At 40.1% G+C, this 21,047-nt stretch overlaps 1 protein-coding gene across 1 annotated transcript; it reads right to left on the bottom strand.

The window, feature by feature from the left end:
* Positions 1 to 13,505, bottom strand: LOC311054807 (uncharacterized protein; the record flags this gene model as incomplete). The annotated part of the gene is made up of 2 exons (XM_084070810.1): positions 1 to 1,638; positions 11,898 to 13,505. The coding sequence occupies 2 exons, from the start codon at positions 13,503 to 13,505 to the stop codon at positions 1 to 3; spliced, it is 3,246 nt and encodes a 1,081-aa protein (XP_083926936.1).
* Positions 13,506 to 21,047: the final 7,542 nt, after the last annotated feature.

Raw genomic sequence — 21,047 nt, 5'->3', positions numbered from 1 at the left:
TTAATGTGGGTGATTGACAGGAGAGATGATCAGAGGAGCAGAGTTTTTACCACTATTATTACCACAGGGACAAAAGAATGGATATAGTTTCTCAGTGAAGGTGCAGCCAGTGAAAGAGTAGAGATGAACTCTGGTCTCCACATCATAAAAGGAGACCAGACCTTCCTCATAATCCACAAACACTCCCACTTTCTGGAGCTCGTCTCTCACAGGGAGGAGGACATGAGGGTTAGCATTAGCCTTGTACTCATTTCCATTCCTGAACCGTATAGACCAGTAACCATTGTTGGGGTTCAGGGTGATTGGTCCCGTCCTGTTGATGGACTCAATGGCCACTCCTAGATCCCATTCAGTCTTCCCTTTAACCTGAACCTCATAGTAAAACCACCCTGAGGAGAAGCTTTGTTTTCCTAAGACACATGCATTTGGACAGAATCTCTCAAAGTTGTTATATGCGTCTCCACATGTCACTTCTTTTCCATCTTCAGACAGGATGAGCCAGGGACTTGCTGTATCAGGGTCCAGAGTTACATCCACTGCATATTGCTGGATCCTCCTCAGCTCAACATCACAAAGCTTCTCCATCTCTTGACTGAGTGTCTTCTCCAGCTGAGCCACAGCTGTCCTCACAGTCCCCACATATGAAGACTGATGGACATTGACCTTTGTCCAGTCCTTGGTGGGTGGAGGGATCTCGATGGATGGGACGTTCTGGAGGAGCTGGAGGTGGTCTTCAGTGAGTGAGAGCTGCTTCAGCTCAGAGCTTCTCTTCTCTAACTGAGTGATTTCCTGTTGCAGCTCTTTAATGAAGCCTTCAGCCTGTTTCTCTGTGGTTTTCTGCTTCTCTTCAATCACATCAATGACCTCAGCCTGGCTTCTCTCAATACAGCTCACCAGAGCAGTAAAGACCTGCACACTGTGTGCTATCTCTCTGTCTGCATCTTTCTTGCTGAACTCTACTGAATGTTTGACCTCCTGTATCTTCAGTTTTCTCTCCCCGATCATCTGCTGAACTCCAGCCTCTGTCTTTCCCAGTTCAGCCTTCTTTACTTCGTATTCTTCTTTCAAAGATACAATTTGATGTAACTTGTGGTCTAGCTCAGTGCAGAATTGACAAACACACATGTGGTCAGTCTTACAGAACAGCTCCAGAAGTCTGTCATGTTTCTTACACATAACTTCTTCCAGGTTCTTTACAGGGTTTATTAGTTTGTGTCGTTTTAATGCTGTGGAACTCTGATGAGGCTCCAGGTGAGTCTCACAGAAGGAGGCCAGACACACCAGGCAGGACTTCAGAGCCTTCAGTTTGGTCTCAATACAGACGTCACAGGAAACCTCATCTGGTTTGGCAGGTTCTTGGTTTGTGTTTGATGTTTGTTTGAGCTCTTTTGACTTCCTGAACTGATCAGCCATCTCTGAGAGGACTTTATTAACAGAGAATTCTGGTCTCCTATAGAAGGTTTTGTTACATAGTGGACACTTACACACATCATTGTTGTCCCAGTGCTGTGTGATACAGGTTTTACAGTAGTTGTGTCCACATGGAGTGGTGATTGGATCAGTGAACACATCCAGACAGATAGAACATTGGAACTGCTCTTCAGAATGGAGAGTGCTGGCGGAAGCCATTTCTACACACTGTGAAAATAGAAGTGAAAACATGACATGTTTTTTCTTTTATTGTAACGCTCTTCATTTATACAGACAAACCTAAAGTATACCATATACAAGGCTGATGCCTGTCGGGAATGATGCATGGAATGATGCAGGAAGCAAAGATATGCTGATAGGCAGAGATTTCACACATTCATAGCTTGATATAGCAGTGGTGTACTGTAGTTGTGACAGGCCCCAGTGCAGGCTATTTAGGACGGCCCCCAGCCCCAGATCATGCTATTGTGAAACACACACATAGATTGAGTATATGGACTCCACAAAGCACGCATACTGTACAGATGTCATCACCATGACAGCTTGTGATGGACATTTTCTTTTTTTACTACAGACATATTAAAAAAGTGGTCAATAATATTACCAAAACCACTCCTAATGTGCCATAGTGTCTATGTGTGCTGCACATTTTAAAAGCTGATCTACAAGCTCACAATGCATCATATCGTGAGATGATGTGAGCTTGTAGATCAGCATAGATTTGTTTTCTTTTTGTCTAAATTGATTGTTTGTTTGTAGTTGCTTAGTTGGGATTGCTTCCTAATGCTGTTTTTTCATGTCAAGGACCCCCAGATTAATATGTATTTGTCCGCAGAACCTCGTCTGAAAATGATGTGCCAGGGACCCCCCATACAAGATTTGTGTTGCTAAAATGTTTAAAAAATATTCAAAACTTTTCTATTTTTTGAAAATAGCATTTCTACAAGCTCACAACACATCGCGACAAATTGTGAGCTTGTAGATCTGCTATTGTCAAATAGCAAAAGTGGTAATTGTCTTAGCTTTTGGCCTTGTTTTCATAGACCCATGTCCGCTTGTTTCTCTTGCACGATCTGGCAACACTGCTGATCACCTGCATTACCAGGGGTGCACATAACTGTTTTGGCCTAGTACTCAGAAGAGCACCTGGAGATGTTACTTGATGTCAATTGGGGGGGGGGGGGGGCTCACCCGGTGTCCCCCGTGACCGTTGTGTTACCGTGGGGGGGGGGGGGGGGGGGGGGGGGGGGGGGGCGCTGCGCTGCGCTGCGCTGCGCAACAAAAAAGACGTTTCACCGGCGTGTTTATGTTTTAGCGCCCTGCTTCTAAATTCCGCCGGGTTTTTTTTTTTCCTTCATGCCGTTTGGTGCCCCCCCCAAGGTTGATGCCCTGTGATACGCTGATTTTATCCGCCAGATTGGGATGTTCACGGCATATTTTGCACCATCACGGTGTGTTCATCATCGGTGACGGTGCACGCAGCGCGACTGACTGTGTCTGTGTGTCAGGATTCGAGGCCACACTCACACAATCACGTGCAGCATGCGTCCCCTCCGCCTAATGGCTGTGTATGAGGCGCACATGGGGCCGACTCGTGCTTTAGCGTGATTGTGTGAGTGTGGCTTCAGAAAGTAAATTCCTGTCCCAGCGGTCCCAGCTGTTGGTGTGCGAAAGCGCTTCCCTTCGTCTGATGTGCCACGCAGCATTTTGACGATGCATGCGCACCTGCGCACCAGTTATGTGCACCCCTGTGCATTACGCCTGCAGTAGCCTACTAGGGCGGAAGTGAACAGATATTGAATGAAGCAGCACACAGAGAAAAAAATCAATGCCACCACCCTGGAGAAGGGCCAAAAATAAGGTGAATACTGGCAGTTGGCAGTCCTGAGACTGGCATTAAATGTGGCAAAAATGTCCAAGTCTATTCAGTGTTTAGATTTCAATAATTGTGTCTACTCTACACCATTACAGTCAGTGTTTCTATCTACTCTATACCATTACAGTCAGTGTTTCCATCTACTATACACCATTACAGTCAGTGTTTCCATCTACTCTATACCATTACAGTCAGTGTTTCCATCTACTCTACACCATTACAGTCAGTGTTTCCATCTACTCTACACCATTACAGTCAGTGTTTCCATCTACTCTACACCATTACAGTCAGTGTTTCCATCTACTCTACACCATTACAGTCAGTGTTTCCATCTAGGCTACTCTATAGTATTACAGTCAGTGTTTCCATCGCATATTACTTAGCTGCAGAGGTGAGTTGGCACATAGTATATGTCATAGGTTATTTTATGGCTTTTCAGAGGACAGTGTTACTTGAGGATAGGAGATCAAGCTAAACTAGTTTTTGTTTGTCACGAAAGCTAGGTGTGGTTTCCAGGAAGGTAAACAAGTATTCTATCTTGATGAGAAAGTCCTAGACCATGCGTAGGTGTTATGCAGTCAAAACAGAAACGTATATGATGAGAGATTATTTAAGAGCACCACAGGATTTTAAGGAATGCAGTCACAACTAGTTTGATGCAAGGTCTCCTAGAGCATGTCATCCTGACACTTTATGAGTCACCAAAATTATTGAAACTTCTTAAAAGATGACTTTGTGAATATGTATAATAGTGAATAATATATATTTTATAAAATAATAAATGTGCCACAGACAAGGGCAGGTCTTGCAACGGACAAGTTTGATGACCCCTGTACACATGATAAAACATACTCCATTCTTTTAAAAACCAACACTGCCTCTGACATGAAATGGAGTAGAAGTAAAAGTACTGAAAATTGGAAATACTCCAGTAAGGTAAATAAAAAAAAAACTCAAAACTGTACTTAAGTACGGTACTTGAGTAAATATACTTACTTACTTTACACTGAATGTACTTAGTTATTCTCCACCACTGACTTAGACTCTATAGCACTGAAATACTTAATTTAGACAAATAGAACAACTGTGTAATTTCAGGCATTTTTGTTACGTGTTGTGTACTGAAATGTATGGATTGATTGAATACTTTATTAATCAGAAATGTAAACAGTATGTGATACAGTCAGACATTAATAAGGCTAAAAGGATAACACACAAAAATAAACATATCAATACTGTACTCACCTGTCTAAGTGCTTAAGTCTTCTCTGTTAATGAGGAGAATGCTGTTGATAGTAGGTTGTTGTAGATCTTTGCTGTCACTCTGTGTGAGACTGTTTCACCTTTGATTATCATACAGAACATCGTTTAGATTCAAATCAACATTCCGTTGCATCGTGTCAAAAGTTAACCCTTCCCTGCACTCTTTCGCGCTGTATGGAGGATGGAGGTTGACAAATGCAGAATACAATTTTTAATTCATACCATATTTACCTTTTATATTCTACTTTTCTTAAATTGTTTCATTGTGGTTAATATAATATTGCCCGAGAAGAGCTGAAGAGTTATATTTTTTCCTCTGAGATCATATTTGCGTACGACTTTAAACATTGATTGTGGTTTTTCAGTGCGTTAATCATCAACCATGTTTTCGATCAAGATCCTTGTAGCCTAATAAAGATATTGTTTCATAGCATAGTCATGTTGTTTGCACTGTACGCTGTTGTGTACTGTGAACTTTGACCTCAAGATGAGTCTGCACAGGATTTATCTTAGACAGTGTTTCTCAAACACTGGGTCAGGTCCCATTCTTGGGTCATGTCCCCATTTTTAAATATGAGTAAACATCCCTTTAGCCCTGTAATTATCAATTCAAAGTCAAATAGTTTTCAAAAGAATTCCACAAATGTAACAGCTCACATTGTGTCACGCTCTGACGTGTTGTGAGCTTGCAGATCAGCTATTTATTTGTCAGGGCAGGGCACCGGCGTGCAACTAAGAATAGATTTCTGCATTACCCCAACGGCCCAACCCCTAATCCTAACCTGACTGATTTAGAATACGATGTGTCTGTAGTCAGGTATCATATTTTTGCTGTCCTCGTATATCTCCATATTTCAATTAGATATGTTTTTTCATGAATTAATGCTCTGCTTCATCATAAAAGAGTGTCACACAAAAGTAGTGAAAATAGTCCCTCTTTCTTTGGTGTGTCGCCCAGGTGGCGCTAAACCCTGACCTTTAACCTCACAGAAACTATGTCTAAACCTAACCTTTAACCTCACAGAAACTATGTCTAAACCCTAACCTTTAACCTCACAGAAACTATGTCTAAACCTAACCTTTAACCTCACAGAAACTATGTCTAAACCTAACCTTTAACCTCACATAAACTATGTCTAAACCTAACCTTTAACCTCACATAAACTATGCCTAAACCTAACCTTTAACCTCACAGAAACTATGTCTAAACCTAACCTTTAACCTCACAGAAACTATGTCTAAACCTAACCTTTAACCTCACATAAACTATGTCTAAACCTAACCTTTAACCTCACATAAACTATGTCTAAACCTAACCTTTAACCTCACATAAACTATGTCTAAACCTAACCTTTAACCTCACAGAAAATATGTCTAAACCTAACCTTTAACCTCACTAACCTTAAACCTCACAGAAACTATGCCTAAACCTAACCTTTTGGATCTGCTATTTTCAAATAACCGACGTAAATAGGTTTAAAGTGCTCACGTGTTAGTCGCTTTTGGGCTTGTTTTCATAGACCTGGTTGCTTAATTATTTTGTAAAATCTGGCAACACTGCACACCAGCCTCTCAAAGCTTTTGCTGACTATTGGGGTGAGGGCAACAGGATGGTCTCCAGTCATTCAGCCATGTCATCTTGGAGTGCTTGCATGGTCTGCTATTTTCTTGAAAAAAAGTGACAAATGTGGAATATTTTTTAAACATTTTAACAACATTATAGGAGGCAAGCCCAAATAAGCAACTACACTTCAGAAAATAAACTGCAACCCATAAGTGCAAGCAACTTTACAGAAAAACAAGCCCAGAGTTGCTTATAATAAGGAGACATGGCAACCCTGCTGGTGAGAGATTAGATCTGGTCCATGCTGCCTGCCTCGTATGTATGATGTACAGCACAGCTCCATCATCAAGTATGCCGACTGTCGCAGTCACAGACTTTGCCTGTCTTGTCTAGGTCTTGTATGTCTATGTCTTTGTGTTCACATTCTAGTTTTCTCGGTTCTATGGTCATGTCTTCCCCAGATGTATCCAATTTGTAATCAGGCCTCATGTGTATATAGTCTTGTTCCCCAGTCAGTTCTTGTCGGGTCATTGTTTGTGTTGCATCTTGTTAGTTTGTCTGTGATGTCTTATGTTAACCTTATGTTAAGAGGGACGAGTTCAGATCACTAACACTCTGGTGTCAGGAGAACAACCCAACAGATCACTGACACTCTCTGGTGTCAGGAGAACAACCCAACAGATCACTGACACAGACACTCTGGTGTCAGGAGAACAACCCAACAGCTGCTCTGTGTCAACCAGACCAAGGAGCTGGTCGTGGTCTACAGGAGGCGGAGGAGAGTGAGCACGCACCTATCTTCATCGACGGCGTCACAGTGGAAAGGGTCAGTGACTGGTGAGTGAAATAGTTTTCAATCCAAAATATACATGTTGTCATTATAGGCTACATGTATGTACCTGCTTGCCGTTCATCCATTGAAAATGGATCATGTATGGGTTTTATTTTTACCAAAATGTACACGCACGCTACTTTTTAACCTCACACGAGTTTTGCACTAGGTGCACAGATGAAAGGACAGGATCTGGCAGGCAGGACCCCTCCCTCCATTGATTGATTGATTGAATATTTTATTAGGTAGAAATGTAAATAACAGCACAAGTACAGTTAAAACACTTTGTCTAAAAGGTCCGTCCAAAAAAGTACTTGCGGTCTTGTTTCCATTGAGGTCCTTGGTATTCAATTCATAGACATATAAAGTAGCATCAACAGTTCAAAATGATCACAAAATACAGACAAAAATACTATATGTACAGAGTTGGAATAGTCGGAATATATGTATACAATTGTATACACATATTATATTGTATAAATTGTGCTGAGGATGGAAACTTATAAGGGGTCGAAATGGTTTTGCCTGAGCGCAGTGTATGTTTTGTTGACTACAGGAGTGCCCTGTTTTTGGAAACCCCAGCAGCGTGACGAGGCGCTGAATGTCTGTCTTTCGCACGCGTGTTGAGGTGTGCTGTTTTTATATGCTTCCTGAGAGCTGGTATATTTTGGAAGCGTCTTTAAGCGAGCGCCTGGCGTTTTCAGCTGGGAAGAAACACTTTGGTCGGCAAATATCCTAAGGGTGTGAGTGTGCATGCTTTTGTGTACTGCTTATTGTCTATATCATGTTTACATACTAACAAAGAGATTATGGGACGTTTTAATATTCAAATTGTGATTTACAGCTGCTCAGATTTAATTAGAGGGGAAGGATGGGGGTACATTTTTGGAATTAGAGTAATGGTTATACTTGCATCTTATTTGGGGTTATAAAAGCCTTAACATACATTCTGTGGACGCACCCTAGAAAGAAAGAAAGAAAGAAAGAAAGCTAGCTACAAGCTCTATTTCCATCCACTCACATGTGTTATGAGTCTATGCACGGTGGTATCACGCAAAATATTACGTTTGACTACAGTGAATCAGCTTTGATACCGTCAATACTGTTTGGTCAGTTATATTCATATTCAAGTTAGTGATACTCCATGACAGACACGTTCTACAATACATAAGAACAACTAAAACAGACACACAACTGTAATTGCAGATAAACACCAGCAGATGTCAGCATAGCCTAAAGTTTCCAGGCCCATGGACTGCCTCCAGTCCCTTCCAGATGTCATCAAAATGTCACCTTTTTTATTATGTGTTGGGAACTGAATTTGATGGATTGATTGAATACTTTATTAGTCAGAAATGTAAACAACACGTGGTACACTCAGACATTAAGGCTAAAATGATAACCCACAAACAAAACACTCATCATTACTGTACTCACCTGTGTATGTGCTTAAGTCTTCTCTGTTAATGAGGAGAATCCTGTTGATAGTAGGTTTTTGTAGAGAATATGATCTCTGCTGTCACTCTGTGTGAGACTGTTTCACCTTTTATTCTCAGACAGCATATCGTTTAGATTCAAGTCAACGTTCCATTGCACCGTGTCAAAAGTTAACCCTTCCCTGGACTCTGTATGGAGGTTGATAAATATAAATGTGTAAATATGGTATGAATTTACATTTTTATTCTGCACTTGTCTAAAATAATTTGCCTATGAGAAGAATAGACAAGCTGAAGAGTTTCCAGTGTGTTTATAAATACTCACCAGCAATTATTAGCCCCGCTGTGTCTCTGTCATTGGAGCCCTGGTGCTAAAATGGAAGTTTCCAGTAGGGCCTTATTAATTTGTAGTTGTTTTTTTTTCGTATTGAGTTAACAGGCTTGTGATACTAGGCCAGCTGTGTCTCTGTCAGTGGATCCCTGGTGCTAAAAGGAAAGTGTTTTACCGTTAAACCTGTAATACAGTAACTGTGATTCTGAGAGCAGATACAGACTCCTAAAAAAAAAAAATTATTAACTGATTTATTAGGATTCTTGTTAACTTATTTATTAGGTCTACCGCTGCACATATTCGTCCATACAACCTAAATGTAGTAAAGAGTACAATACACTGACAATTCAATATTGTTGTTATTCCTGACATTATTACTGCACATTAATGAACAAAATGTTTCTTTGAACCTAGACATGAATGCCAAATATAAAACATACAATCAAGTTATTTTACCAAGGTAGAAATGTAGACAAGATTTCAACATAATTTATTTTGCAATGCGAGGCGTTGTGAGCATGTTGATCAGCTATTTTCACAATGTTTGCGTCTTTTTCAGGTAATATTTCACAATTTGGCCAGTTTTTATAGAATGGTTTGTTGATCACTGTGTGTCACTTTAGAACTGTGCAGATACCCCGTATACAGTTTATGTTTTTTTGTTAATGTTGATTGAAAAAACTATGTTGCACATTAAGCTGATCCCCCCCGGTGTTTTGTAATGACTTTCATTGACTTTATGTCAAATAGAAATATTGTACTTTTGACTCCACTACATTTCTAGGAAGGGACTCATGGGACCCATTAGTTTACGTTCTAAATTTAAATTGTTATTCTTAATTGATATTAAGAATAGAATGTACATCATAATTTGTGAATTATTGAGTATTTACTATGAACATACTGCATTATAAGAAAATATCACCAATGAACCTTTAAAGTTTTATTAGTTGTTGCACTTCATAGTGAGTCAAATTCAGAACTGCAAATTTGCACATTAATTACAACTGCTGATTTCTTTTGAAGGATCACATTTTCTTTCTACAATTTATAATCAGCTACATAAAAATAATAACATCAAAATCATTGTATTCTTGTGTTCACACTGAAAATAAAATATTGTCATTCCTGACAGACATTATTTCTGTACAGTACAATAATGAACGAAAATACTGAATTGTACTTAAAATGAAATGCCCATGAAATAAAATATACAATCAAGTTCTTGTAGCAAGGTACAGTCTCACAGACTGACTGACTGACTGATTGATTGGTTTGATTGATTGATGTACTTTATTTAGTAAGACATGAGAACGGTACATGACAGTACATAACAGTACATGGAAGTACAAATTCACAATACAAGGTCTACTAAACTGGAAAGCTCATTAAGCACTAAGCTTGTTTAAGATGAGATCCCCATGCACACAAATCATGATGACATATAAGAGACAGACAGATATACACGCTACTATACAGAATGTCATACAATCAGTTTACAGGTTACTGGTATGAAAAGTGAAAAATATGTACAAAAGAAGTAAGAGAGGGGGGGTAGGTTAGGACTTGGACAGGGGCCATTTTTGAATTGCAGCCTCCTGAAGGTGTATCTTTAGGGCAGTTTTGAAAGTGAGTAGGGTTTTACACTCCTTTACTCCTTAGGGCATTCTACATTTTTTGATGAATAGCATGAGAACGAGTTAATTCCCTTTATTGAGCCGAATCTGGGTTGAACATGATTTGTGGAGCTTCCTCTGGTGTTATGATCATGGACTTCATTAACATTTTGGAAGTATTTTGACAAATACAGGGGGATCCCAATGTTGTGGTGTATCTTGAAGACCAGGCCCATAGCAAGTTGCTGTACTCTGTCCTCAACCCTAAGCCATCCAATCCTAGCAAAATGAGCAGGGGTTAGATGGGTTTTGTGATTGAGACCAAGAAGTAGCCTTACAAGTTTCTTTTGGGATGTTTGGAGCCTTGTTTTTAAGGCCTTGGAGGTGTTGTGATACCATGAAGTACATGCATAATCATAATGACCTTTTATGAGGGCCCCTGCAAGAATCTTCAGAGTATTCTTACTGACTAGACGATCAATCCTCCAAAAATAGCATGTTGTTTGGTTGACCTTTTTGATCGTTCTTTCGGCGTTTTTGTTACCGGAGAGGTTTGCCTCCAAGATGGAACCCAGGTAGGTAATTTCCTCCTTTCTTGTGATAACATCATCACCCACTTTGATCGTGAAACTCTCTGCCTTGCTAAGGTTAGGACTGGACCCAAAGAGGATGGATTCAGTTTTACCTAGGTGTAATGAAAGTTTGTTGTCGGAGAGCCAGATGCAGATCTTGTTGAGTTCAGTGCTGAGAGTTTTCTCAACCTGCAGCCTGTCCCTGTCCGAGACCAGCAGAGCCGAGTCATCTGCGAACAGGAACAGTTTGCAGTCGCAAGCTGAAGACATATCATTCACATATATCAGGAACAGTAAAGGTCCTAGTATACTTCCTTGAGGAACACCACAAGTCACTGGGAGGTGAGGGGACTGGGTGCCGTTTACTTCCACCACTTGCTCCCTCCCTTCCAGGTAGGATCTCATCCAGTTTACCGACGTATCATCAAAACCTATTGCTTTGAGCTTATTGATCATAATTGGGTGATTAACGGTGTCAAAAGCCTTCTGGAGGTCCAGCTTGACCATACTGCAATATTTGCCCTTGTCGACATCTTGTTTGATAGAGTCGTTCAAATAGAGAAGGCAAGTGTCAGTGGAGTGGTTTGTTCTGAAACCAGATTGGAATTTGTAAATTAGATTGTTCTCGGCAAGGTACTTATCGACCTGTTCATAGACTATTTTTTCCATGACTTTCGAGATGGAGCTAAGAATAGAAATAAGGTGGTCATAAATAGGTCAGAAATAGGTCATATGTTTTAAGCTAAATACTCCATTTAAAATGATTAGTATTTGGCTGTACTTCAGAAGTAACATTAAGTTATTGTTTCAATATAAATCTATAATACTGTACATCATTAGGAAGAGCAGTTAAACAACTTGATTTGAAGTGACATTTGACTAAAACCAAACCATTGATATACACATGTGTTGTCTTGAATGAAAAGTAACTTTTTTTCATGTGAAGCTCAGGATTAGTCTAATCTGAGTGATTGACAGGAGAGATGATCACAGGAGCAGAGTTTTTACCTTCATTATTAACATTAGGACTGAAGTATGGATAGAGTTTTTCAGTGAAGGTGCAGCCAGTGAAAGAGTAGAGATGAACTCTGGTCTCCACAACATAAAAGGAGACCAGACCCTCCTCATAATCCACAAACACTCCCACTTTCTGGACCTTCTCTCTTACAGGGAGGAGGACAGCAGGGCCAGCAGCAGCCTTGTACTCATTTCCATTCCTCAACCCTATACTCCAGTAACCATTGTTGGGGTTCAGTTGGATTTGTCCTTTCCTGTTGATGGACCCTCTGGCCACTCCTAGATCCCAGTCAGTCTTCCCTTTTACCTGAACCTCATAGTAAAACCTTCCTGAGGAGAAGCTTTGTTTTCCTAAGACACAGGGACATGGAGAGAATCTCTCTGTGTTGTCTGGGAGATTCGTCTTTACGTCTCCATTATGCACTTGTTTTCCATCCTCAGACAGGATGAGATAGGGATATGCTGTATCAGGGTCCAGAGTTACATCCACTGAACATTGCTGGATCCTCCTCAGCTCAACATCACACAGCTTCTCCATCTCTTCACTGAGTGTCTTCTCCAGCTGAGCCACAGCTGTCCTCACAGTCCCCACATATGAAGACTGATGGACATTGACATGTGTCCAGTCGTTGGTGGGTGGAGGGGTCTTGATGGATCTGAAGTTCTGGAGGAGCTGGAGGTGGTCTTCAGTGAGTGAGAGCTGCTTCAGTTCAGATCTTCTCTTCTCTAACTGAGTGATTTCCTGTTGCAGCTCTTTAATGAAGCCTTCAGCCTGTTCCTCTGTTGTTTTCTTCTTCCTTTCAATCACATCAATGACCTCAGCCTGGCTTCTCTCAATGCAGCTCGCCAGAGCAGTGAAGACCTGCACACTGTGTGCTATCTCTCTGTCTGCATCTTTCTTGCTGAGCGTTACTGTGTGTTTGACCTCCTGAATCTTCAGTTTTCTCTCCCCGATCATCTTCTGAACTCCAGCCTCTGTCTTTCCCATTTCGGCCTTCTTTACTTCGTATTCCTCTTTCAGAGATACAATGAAATGTGACTTGTGGTCTGACTCAGTGCAGAACTGACAAACACACATGTGGTCAGTCTTACAGAACAGCTCCAGAGGTCTGTCATGTTTCTTACACATAATGTCTTCCAGGTTCTTCACAGGGTTGATTAGTTTGTGTCGTTTTAATGCTGTGGATATCTGGTGAGGCTCCAGGTGAGTCTCACAGTAGGAGGCCTGACACACCAGGCAGGACTTCAGAGCCTTCAGTTTGTTCTCAGTACAGACGTCACAGGAGACTTCATCTGGTTTAGCAGGTTCTTGGTTTGTGTTCTCCCTTGACTTCCTGAACTGATCTGCCATCTCTGAGAAGACTTTATTAACAGATAGTTCTGGTCTCCTACAGAAGGTTTTGTTACATAGTGGACACTTACACACATCAGTGTTGTCCCAGTGCTGTGTGATACAGGTGTTGCAGTAGTTGTGTCCACATGGAGTGGTGATTGGATCAGTGAACACATCCAGACAGATAGAACACAGGAACTGCTCTTCAGAATGGAGACTGCTGGCGGATGCCATTTTTACACACTGAAAATCAAAGTGAAAACATGAAATGTTTTTCAAATACAATGCTCTATTTACCAACAAACTTAAGTACCATATTTTATATACCAGGCTGATGCCCGTTGGGAACGATGTCTGTCGGGAACGTATTCTCCTCTGGTTTTGCCATACCCATTGTACCCGTTATACCCGTTATCAATAATGTGACGTCATATTGATGCCATCATGGATCTCCATATATTTGTTGATTTAAAGATATCTTTAGGAACGTCGTGGATCTGAATGACCTCACACCGGGCACAGTACTCCCTCAATTGATTTTGTTCTAGTTTTGATCAATGGAACCAACATAGATATGTCAAGTTCGTATTTATTGGTATCACAATGAAGACACATTTTCAAGGTTTTAAAGAAAATATACAATGACAATATTAACTAATAACTAATAACTAACTAATTTTAAACCGCTATTATCATTAAAACTTTATTTTTTTGCCAATTAGTTAGGGGCCCAACCTGTAGTACCCTTATGGCCCACCAATGGGCCCCAACCAAAATGTTGGGAGTCGCTGCTCTCTAGGGCATTTTGTGGTGGCCATTTTGTGGTTCCACAGATAGAATGCCCATTCACTTTTCCCATGGAGATTTCCAAAAATATTTATATTAATTATTGTAATCCTGCAACCACGCCATCCTAGTGAATCATGACCATAAAACATTTACAATACAATACAAAACAATAAATACCCTTTTTTTTGTTGCAGTTTTCAAATATTTGTTGACACAGAATCAAATGTTTTATGGTCATTCACCAGGAGACTGGATGTCTTGGTTTCATGCTTAACATAATAATAATACATATTTTCGGAAATCTCTATGGGAAAAAAATAATGGGCTTTCTATCTGTGGAACCGCTAAATGGCTGCCACTACTATGCTCTATACCAGTGGTTCTCAACCTGTGGGGCGGGACCCGATTTGGAGGGGGTCCCCAGATGGCAGTGAAGTGTCAATTTAAGGACTTTTAAGACCTTTTTAATACCTCAAAAAGAAAAGAAAAACACCATTACTGCATCAAAAGTAATAAATAAACCATACTATAAAACTGGTCAAACATTGTCCAAGTTTTCAAATAATATAAGAAAGAGGCAAAAATTGCGTGGTGAGCTTGTAGATCGGCTATTTTCACAATATGTATCTGTTGAACAGAAAATGTAATGCCTCAACTCCTAAATTCTAATTGCTTGTCAGGGTGAGAGGTCCCCAGTTCAAATATGATTATTTTGAGGGGTCCCCAGTTCAAATATGATTATTTTGAGGGGTCCCCAGTTCAAATATTGTTATTTCGAGGGGTCCCCAGTTCAAATATGATTATTATGAGGGGTCCCCAGTTCAAATATGATTATTATGAGGGGTCCCCAGTTCAAATATGATTATTTTGAGGGGTCCCCAGTTCAAATATGATTATTTTGAGGAGTCCCCAGTTCAAATATGATTATTTTGAGGAGTCCCCAGTTCAAATATGATTATTTTGAGGAGTCCCCAGTTCAAATATGATTATTTTGAGGGGTCCCCAGTTCAAATATGATTATTTTGAGGGGTCCCCAGTTCAATGATAATCTTGAGGATTCCCCAGTTCAAATATGATTATTTTGCAGGGTCACGGTCTTAAAAGGATGAGAACTCTGGTCTATACTTTAGTTACATAATGCTGTACATACATACAAGCTGTGCACTGACATATTGTACGTCAGTGGTTGTCAAACTGTCGTTCCCCCAGGACCACCACAGTTTTTCAAACACTTTTTCAAAAATGTTCAAAAATAGCAGATGTACAGTGACATGCTGTGAGCTTGTAGATCTGCTGTTTTTGAATGGGCCAACAAATAAATGGATAACATGGTTAAAATGATTGTGATGCTGTATTAACACATTTAGCTGGGGACCCCATGTAACCCCTTCAAGGACCCCTGGGGTTCCCCGGACCCCACTTTTAGAACCAATGCTGTACACAAACTGCCCCATCTCCCCCCAATATATCACAGTACAGTACACCGTCAGTAGTGCGTCTTATCACATATCATCATCATTGCATATGACAGAAAAACATTTCAAAGACTAGAAAATGTGCTCCTCAGAGCACAGGTCTCCGCCAGTACTGTTCCTGATTAATCCTGTCTTACCTATTCATATTACATATTGTCACGTGTCACTTGACCAATGTTAGCTTGGCTGAGACGGACACACACACGGAGGGTAAAACTCTCCTGGCGGAGGCAAAAAATCACACCCCATTCATATTTAGAAACAACAGTGGTCATCACAGTGATGGTCACTTCAAAAAATATAAATTATTTTTTGAAGTGATTTTGCTATTTATAGGTTTTTATTTCATCATGCGTCTCACTAGCCAATCAAAGCATTGGTGACAACATATTGTCACGTGTCACGTGAAGCTTGACCAATGTTAACTTGGCTGAGACGGACACACACACGGAAGGACGGAGACGAAAACATATTCTCCACCATACTGGCGGAGACAAAAATATGAAAATAAATAGCAGATAAAGTGTACTGTAGCATACTTTCGAGGCGGCAATCAGAATCACTCACAAATGGCATGTTCTCTGCCAAACATGTCTTCAGGTGGTTATTGTATTGAGAAGCATAAATGCAGACACACTTAGACTCTATCTCACTGATATGCTTAATTCAGACAAACAACTGTGGAATTTCAGGCATTTTTGTAACTGAAAACCCATATCTACAACATAGGCTACTCACCAGGCTTAAGTCTTCTCTGTTAATGAAGAAAATCCTGCTGATGTGAGGTTTTTGTAGAGAATATGATCTCTACTGTCACTGTCATAAGACTGTTTCACCTTTGATTCTCATAAAGTATATCAGTTAGATTAAAGTCAGCATTCACCTTGTTAAAAGTTAACCCTTCCCTGGACTCTTTCACGCTGTATGCAGGTTGACAAGTGCAGAATAAAAATATAAATTCATACCATATTTTACCTTTATATTCTATTTTTCTTTTCAATGAGATTAAAATAATATTGACGAGAAGAGCTGAAGAGTTGATATTTTCCTCTTAGATCATACTTGTGTACCACTTTAAACATTGATTGTGGTTTTTCAGTGCGTTATCATGAACCATGTTTTCGATCAAGGTCCTTATAATAAAGATATTGTTTTATAACCCGTCAGGTTGTTTGCACTGGAGGCTGTCGTGTACTGTTAAGTTTGACCTCAATGAGTCTGCAGTCTATGAGAACTGCAGTCTATTCAGAACTTTATATAATGAAAAGGGAAGTCAAGTAACTTTCAAAAGGATTCCAGAAATCTTAAAAGAAAAAAAAAATCCATAAATATAAAGACTCACAATGTGACACACTGCGATGACATGTTGTGAGCTTGCAGATTGGCTATTTGTCGGGTAGTGGCACTGGCGTCCAACTAAGTATTACCCCAACCCCTAAACCATCTGGCTGATATAAAATATTTACCATGTGTCTAATAGTCGGGTATCATATCGTTGCCGTCGGGTAGAGACCTTGTATATATATTTCAACATTTTATGTTTTTTCGTGAATTAACGAAAATTAACTTCATCATCCAAGAATGTCACACAAAAGTAGTGAAAACAGCAGATATACAAGCCCATAACTTGTTGTGGGCTTGTAGATCGCCCATTTTCCCAATGTTTTATCCCCCCCAAAAAAAGGAATGGTTTTGGACATGCAGTACATATGTGACATTCCAAAGTTGTATAGACTCTGACATTGCCGTTTCAGTGGATCCGAAGTTGGAAGGGTTTTTTGATTATCAATGTTTTTAGAGCTTTCATTGGTTATCGGCTGACTTGCTACTTTGTATGAGTCGGATAATGTTTCCATTTGGATTTTTATCATAAACGTAAAACTTGTAATGTGGATTGTCCAAGCATTGTCACTGAGAAAGGGGGGATTTGCCAAGTGTGAAATGGTACCATGTGCAAATCTTTTCACCAAAGGCAAAAGAGGGGGGGGGGGGCACATTCAGGAATAGTGAAGAGAAGTGTTAAGAGGTCAGATGACACACACACACACACACACACACACACACACACACACACACACACACACACACACACACACACACACACACACACACACACACACACACACACACACACACACACACAGATATATAGAATTAATATAGAGATGCGTGAAATCTATTTATTTGGTTTTACAAGCCACCAGTCTGAATCCAATCCGTAGATACATTACCAGTAATATGAAATTATGCAGATTAGATTACCTTTCCCCTCTAAGCCACGCCTCCAGTTTACCTCAGGGGTTGCAATATAAACATAAATAAGCAATATGTGCAGCAAATCATATCACCTCAATCAGCAGTCAGAACTCCCATCTGCAATCACTGAGTAGCACAGATTTGCATCCAGGCAAAGAAGTACTTTTAAAAGAAGCAACACCACAATGTATACAGTAAATATACTCAAGTAAAAGGCCTGCCTTCAAAATTGTACTTGAATAAAAGTACCAAAGTATTGGCATCAAAGTAGTAATACTTAACGTGCCAAATTAAGTAATAGTACTCATTATGCAGTGTCCCATTTACAAGCTCACAACGTGTTGTGATGTGATGTGATGCACTGTGAGCTTATAGATCTGCTATTTTCAAACATATGAAGTATGTATAAAATATATAGGTTCATTAAAAACTGTATGTTTTGCAATATTAATCTAAACCTACAAAGTAACTTGTAATACAAGTTTTCAAATAACTGCTGTGGAATAAAAAGTACAATATATAACAATATGTATTGTTTGGACAACACAAAATTATGGCATTGACCGCTAGGGGTCTGCGAACCTCTGGTTAAAGGAGACATCCGGGCATTTTCAGTGTTATCTTTAATGTGTTGCTTAGCACTCACCAACATTGACAGGGTCGTTGCGTTAATCTCATTGAGTCCGTGTCGTCCCGTCTAACGACCCCCTCCGTCGGCATAATGGAGGCGCGACGATAGCCCAAATTCGCCTATTTTAACAAATGCAAAGTCTGTTTTTTTTCTCCTAGTAGTCATTGTGGAGTCTCATGATACCATAACAGGCGCTGAAAGTTCCGACGAGCTAACTGCTAATGCACAACGAGCCAATGCTACCAATAATGCCACCCCCATAACAACCACATTATTATGTTCTTCCTGATACCTCTGCCTTTCACTTACAAGGACACAACGTAAACAAACAAATACAACTGTAATCATTTGATTAGAATACTGTGGATATTCCTCACTGATTATGATGATGTTGCTACAGTACAATCTCAGTAATGCAATCCCTTTTATTGTCATTGTGTACGCAAAGCGTACGTTAGTATTCAACAAAATAATAGTGCCACTCTGTTGGTGTAATTTCAACACATATAAAAACACAAGACACAGACACGACAGACAGTTAAAACAATAAAAGATCATGGAAATGTGATGGCCGTATACTGCTATCATATCAAAATAAGTCAGTATTGCACATTACGTTAAAAGTCATTTCCTCTCTGTTGGGTGGAAACCTCATATGTCCAAAACTGTTACTTTTCAGGATTCAAATATTTTTTTTTTAGCAAAAGTAGCAGATCTACAAGCTTGAAACACGTCGCTTGTAGATCTGCTACTTTTGATACTTTTGTTTGACGCTGTAGTATGGTCAAGAAGGACGTTCGCTACGAAAAAAAAAAACACAAATTTGAAACAGAGAAACAACGATATCTCAACCTTTCCTGAATCACTTTTAAAATATTAAAAGCATTCATTGGCCCGTGTGTGTGTGTGTGTGTGTGTGTGTGTGTGTGTGTGTGTGTGTGTGTGTGTGTGTGTGTGTGTGTGTGTGTGTGTGTGTGTGTGTGTGTGTGTATGTGTGTGTCTGTGTGTCTGTGTCTGTGTCTGTGTGTGTGTGTTGGTTAGTGTAATTTGCTATTGTGATTGCTACTGAATAGGCATGTGATGGCTCTGTCATTCATGTCAGAGTGTGGCTGAGGGAAGGCCAGTGGTTTTGATAGGTTGAGGTTATTAAGCGCTGATATGGCAGCTGGCCAGTCAATTAGTGGGCTGGCTTTTCCATTACAGATAATAAGCGAGCAGCAAGCACCTGATGTCAATGAGAGAGACTGTGCTTGGATTTTTGGAATTTAAGTAATAATTGATACCGTCAATACTGTTTGTTAAGTTGTATTCATACAAATAACATTAACGTACCGCTAAAGTTAGTGACAGACAAGTTCTACAATGCATAAAAAAACTAAAAAAACTAAAAAACACACAATTGTAATTGCAGATATACACCAGCAGATGTCAGCATAGCCTCTGAATCTAAGAAAAAAGTGACAGTTGACTAAAACCAAACCTTTGATGAACACATTTGTTGTCTTGAATGTAAACTAACTTTTTCCATGTAAAGCTCAGGATTAGTCTAATCTGAGTGATTGACAGGAGAGATGATCAGAGGAGCAGAGTTTTTACCTCTATTGTTAAGAGAGGGACTGAAGAATGGACAGAGTTTCTCAGTGAAGGTGCAGCCAGTGAAAGAGTAGAGATGAACTCTGGTCCCCGCATCATAAAAGGAAACCACACCTTCCTCATAATCCACAAACACTCCCACTTTATGGATCTCCTCTCTTACAGGGAGGAGGTAAGCGACGAACCGAGCATTAGCCTTGTACTCATTTCCATTCATCAACCATATAGTCCAGTAACCACTGTTGGGCCCAACCCTTGGGATTAGCCCTTTCCTCTCGATGGACTCTCTGACCACTCCTAGACCCCAGTCAGTCTTCCCTTTTACCTGAACCTCATAGTAAAACCTTCCTGAGGAGAAGCTTTGTTTTCCTAACACATAGGCATATGGAGAGAATCTCTCAATGTTGTCTGGAAGATCCTTATATGCGTCTCCACATGTCACCTCTTTTCCATCTTCAGACATGATGAGCCAGACATTTGCTGTATCAGGGTCCAGAGCTACATCCACTGCATATTGCTGGATCCTCCTCAGCTCAGCATCACACAGCCTTTTCGTCTTAGGGTCGATTAGTTTATGCCATTTTAATGCTCTCTGATGAGGCTCCAGGTGAGTCTCACAGTAGGAGGCCAGACACACCAGACAGGACTTCAGAGCTTTGGTCTTGGTCTCAGTACAGACGTCACACGAGACTTCATCTGGTTTAGCAGGTTCTTGGTTTGTGTTCCTGAACGCCATTTCTACACACTGAAAATAAAAGTAGAAACATCAAATATTGTCAATTATAATTGTACAATTATCTAGCCAGTCACACAAGCAATGCAACTAATTAGATCTCTCCTTGTAAAGGGTATTGGAGCAAACAAGTTAGAGGACACAACTCAGACCTGTGTCTTTGATGTTTTTTTTAAACTAACATTACAATACAAACACACTCTAACACATTTAGTCCAGTAGCCACACCAAGCTACTACCAGAGTCAATTGGTTATAAACCTAGAAAAGGAAACGTAAACAACAACACAACGACAAACT

This window comes from Gymnoscopelus microlampas, assembly GCF_963454915.1.
Source record: "Gymnoscopelus microlampas genome assembly, chromosome: 11".
NCBI lineage: Eukaryota > Metazoa > Chordata > Actinopteri > Myctophiformes > Myctophidae > Gymnoscopelus > Gymnoscopelus microlampas.
The sequence above is the reverse complement of the archived record's forward strand: the minus strand, read 5'-3'. Positions and strand labels throughout refer to the sequence as shown.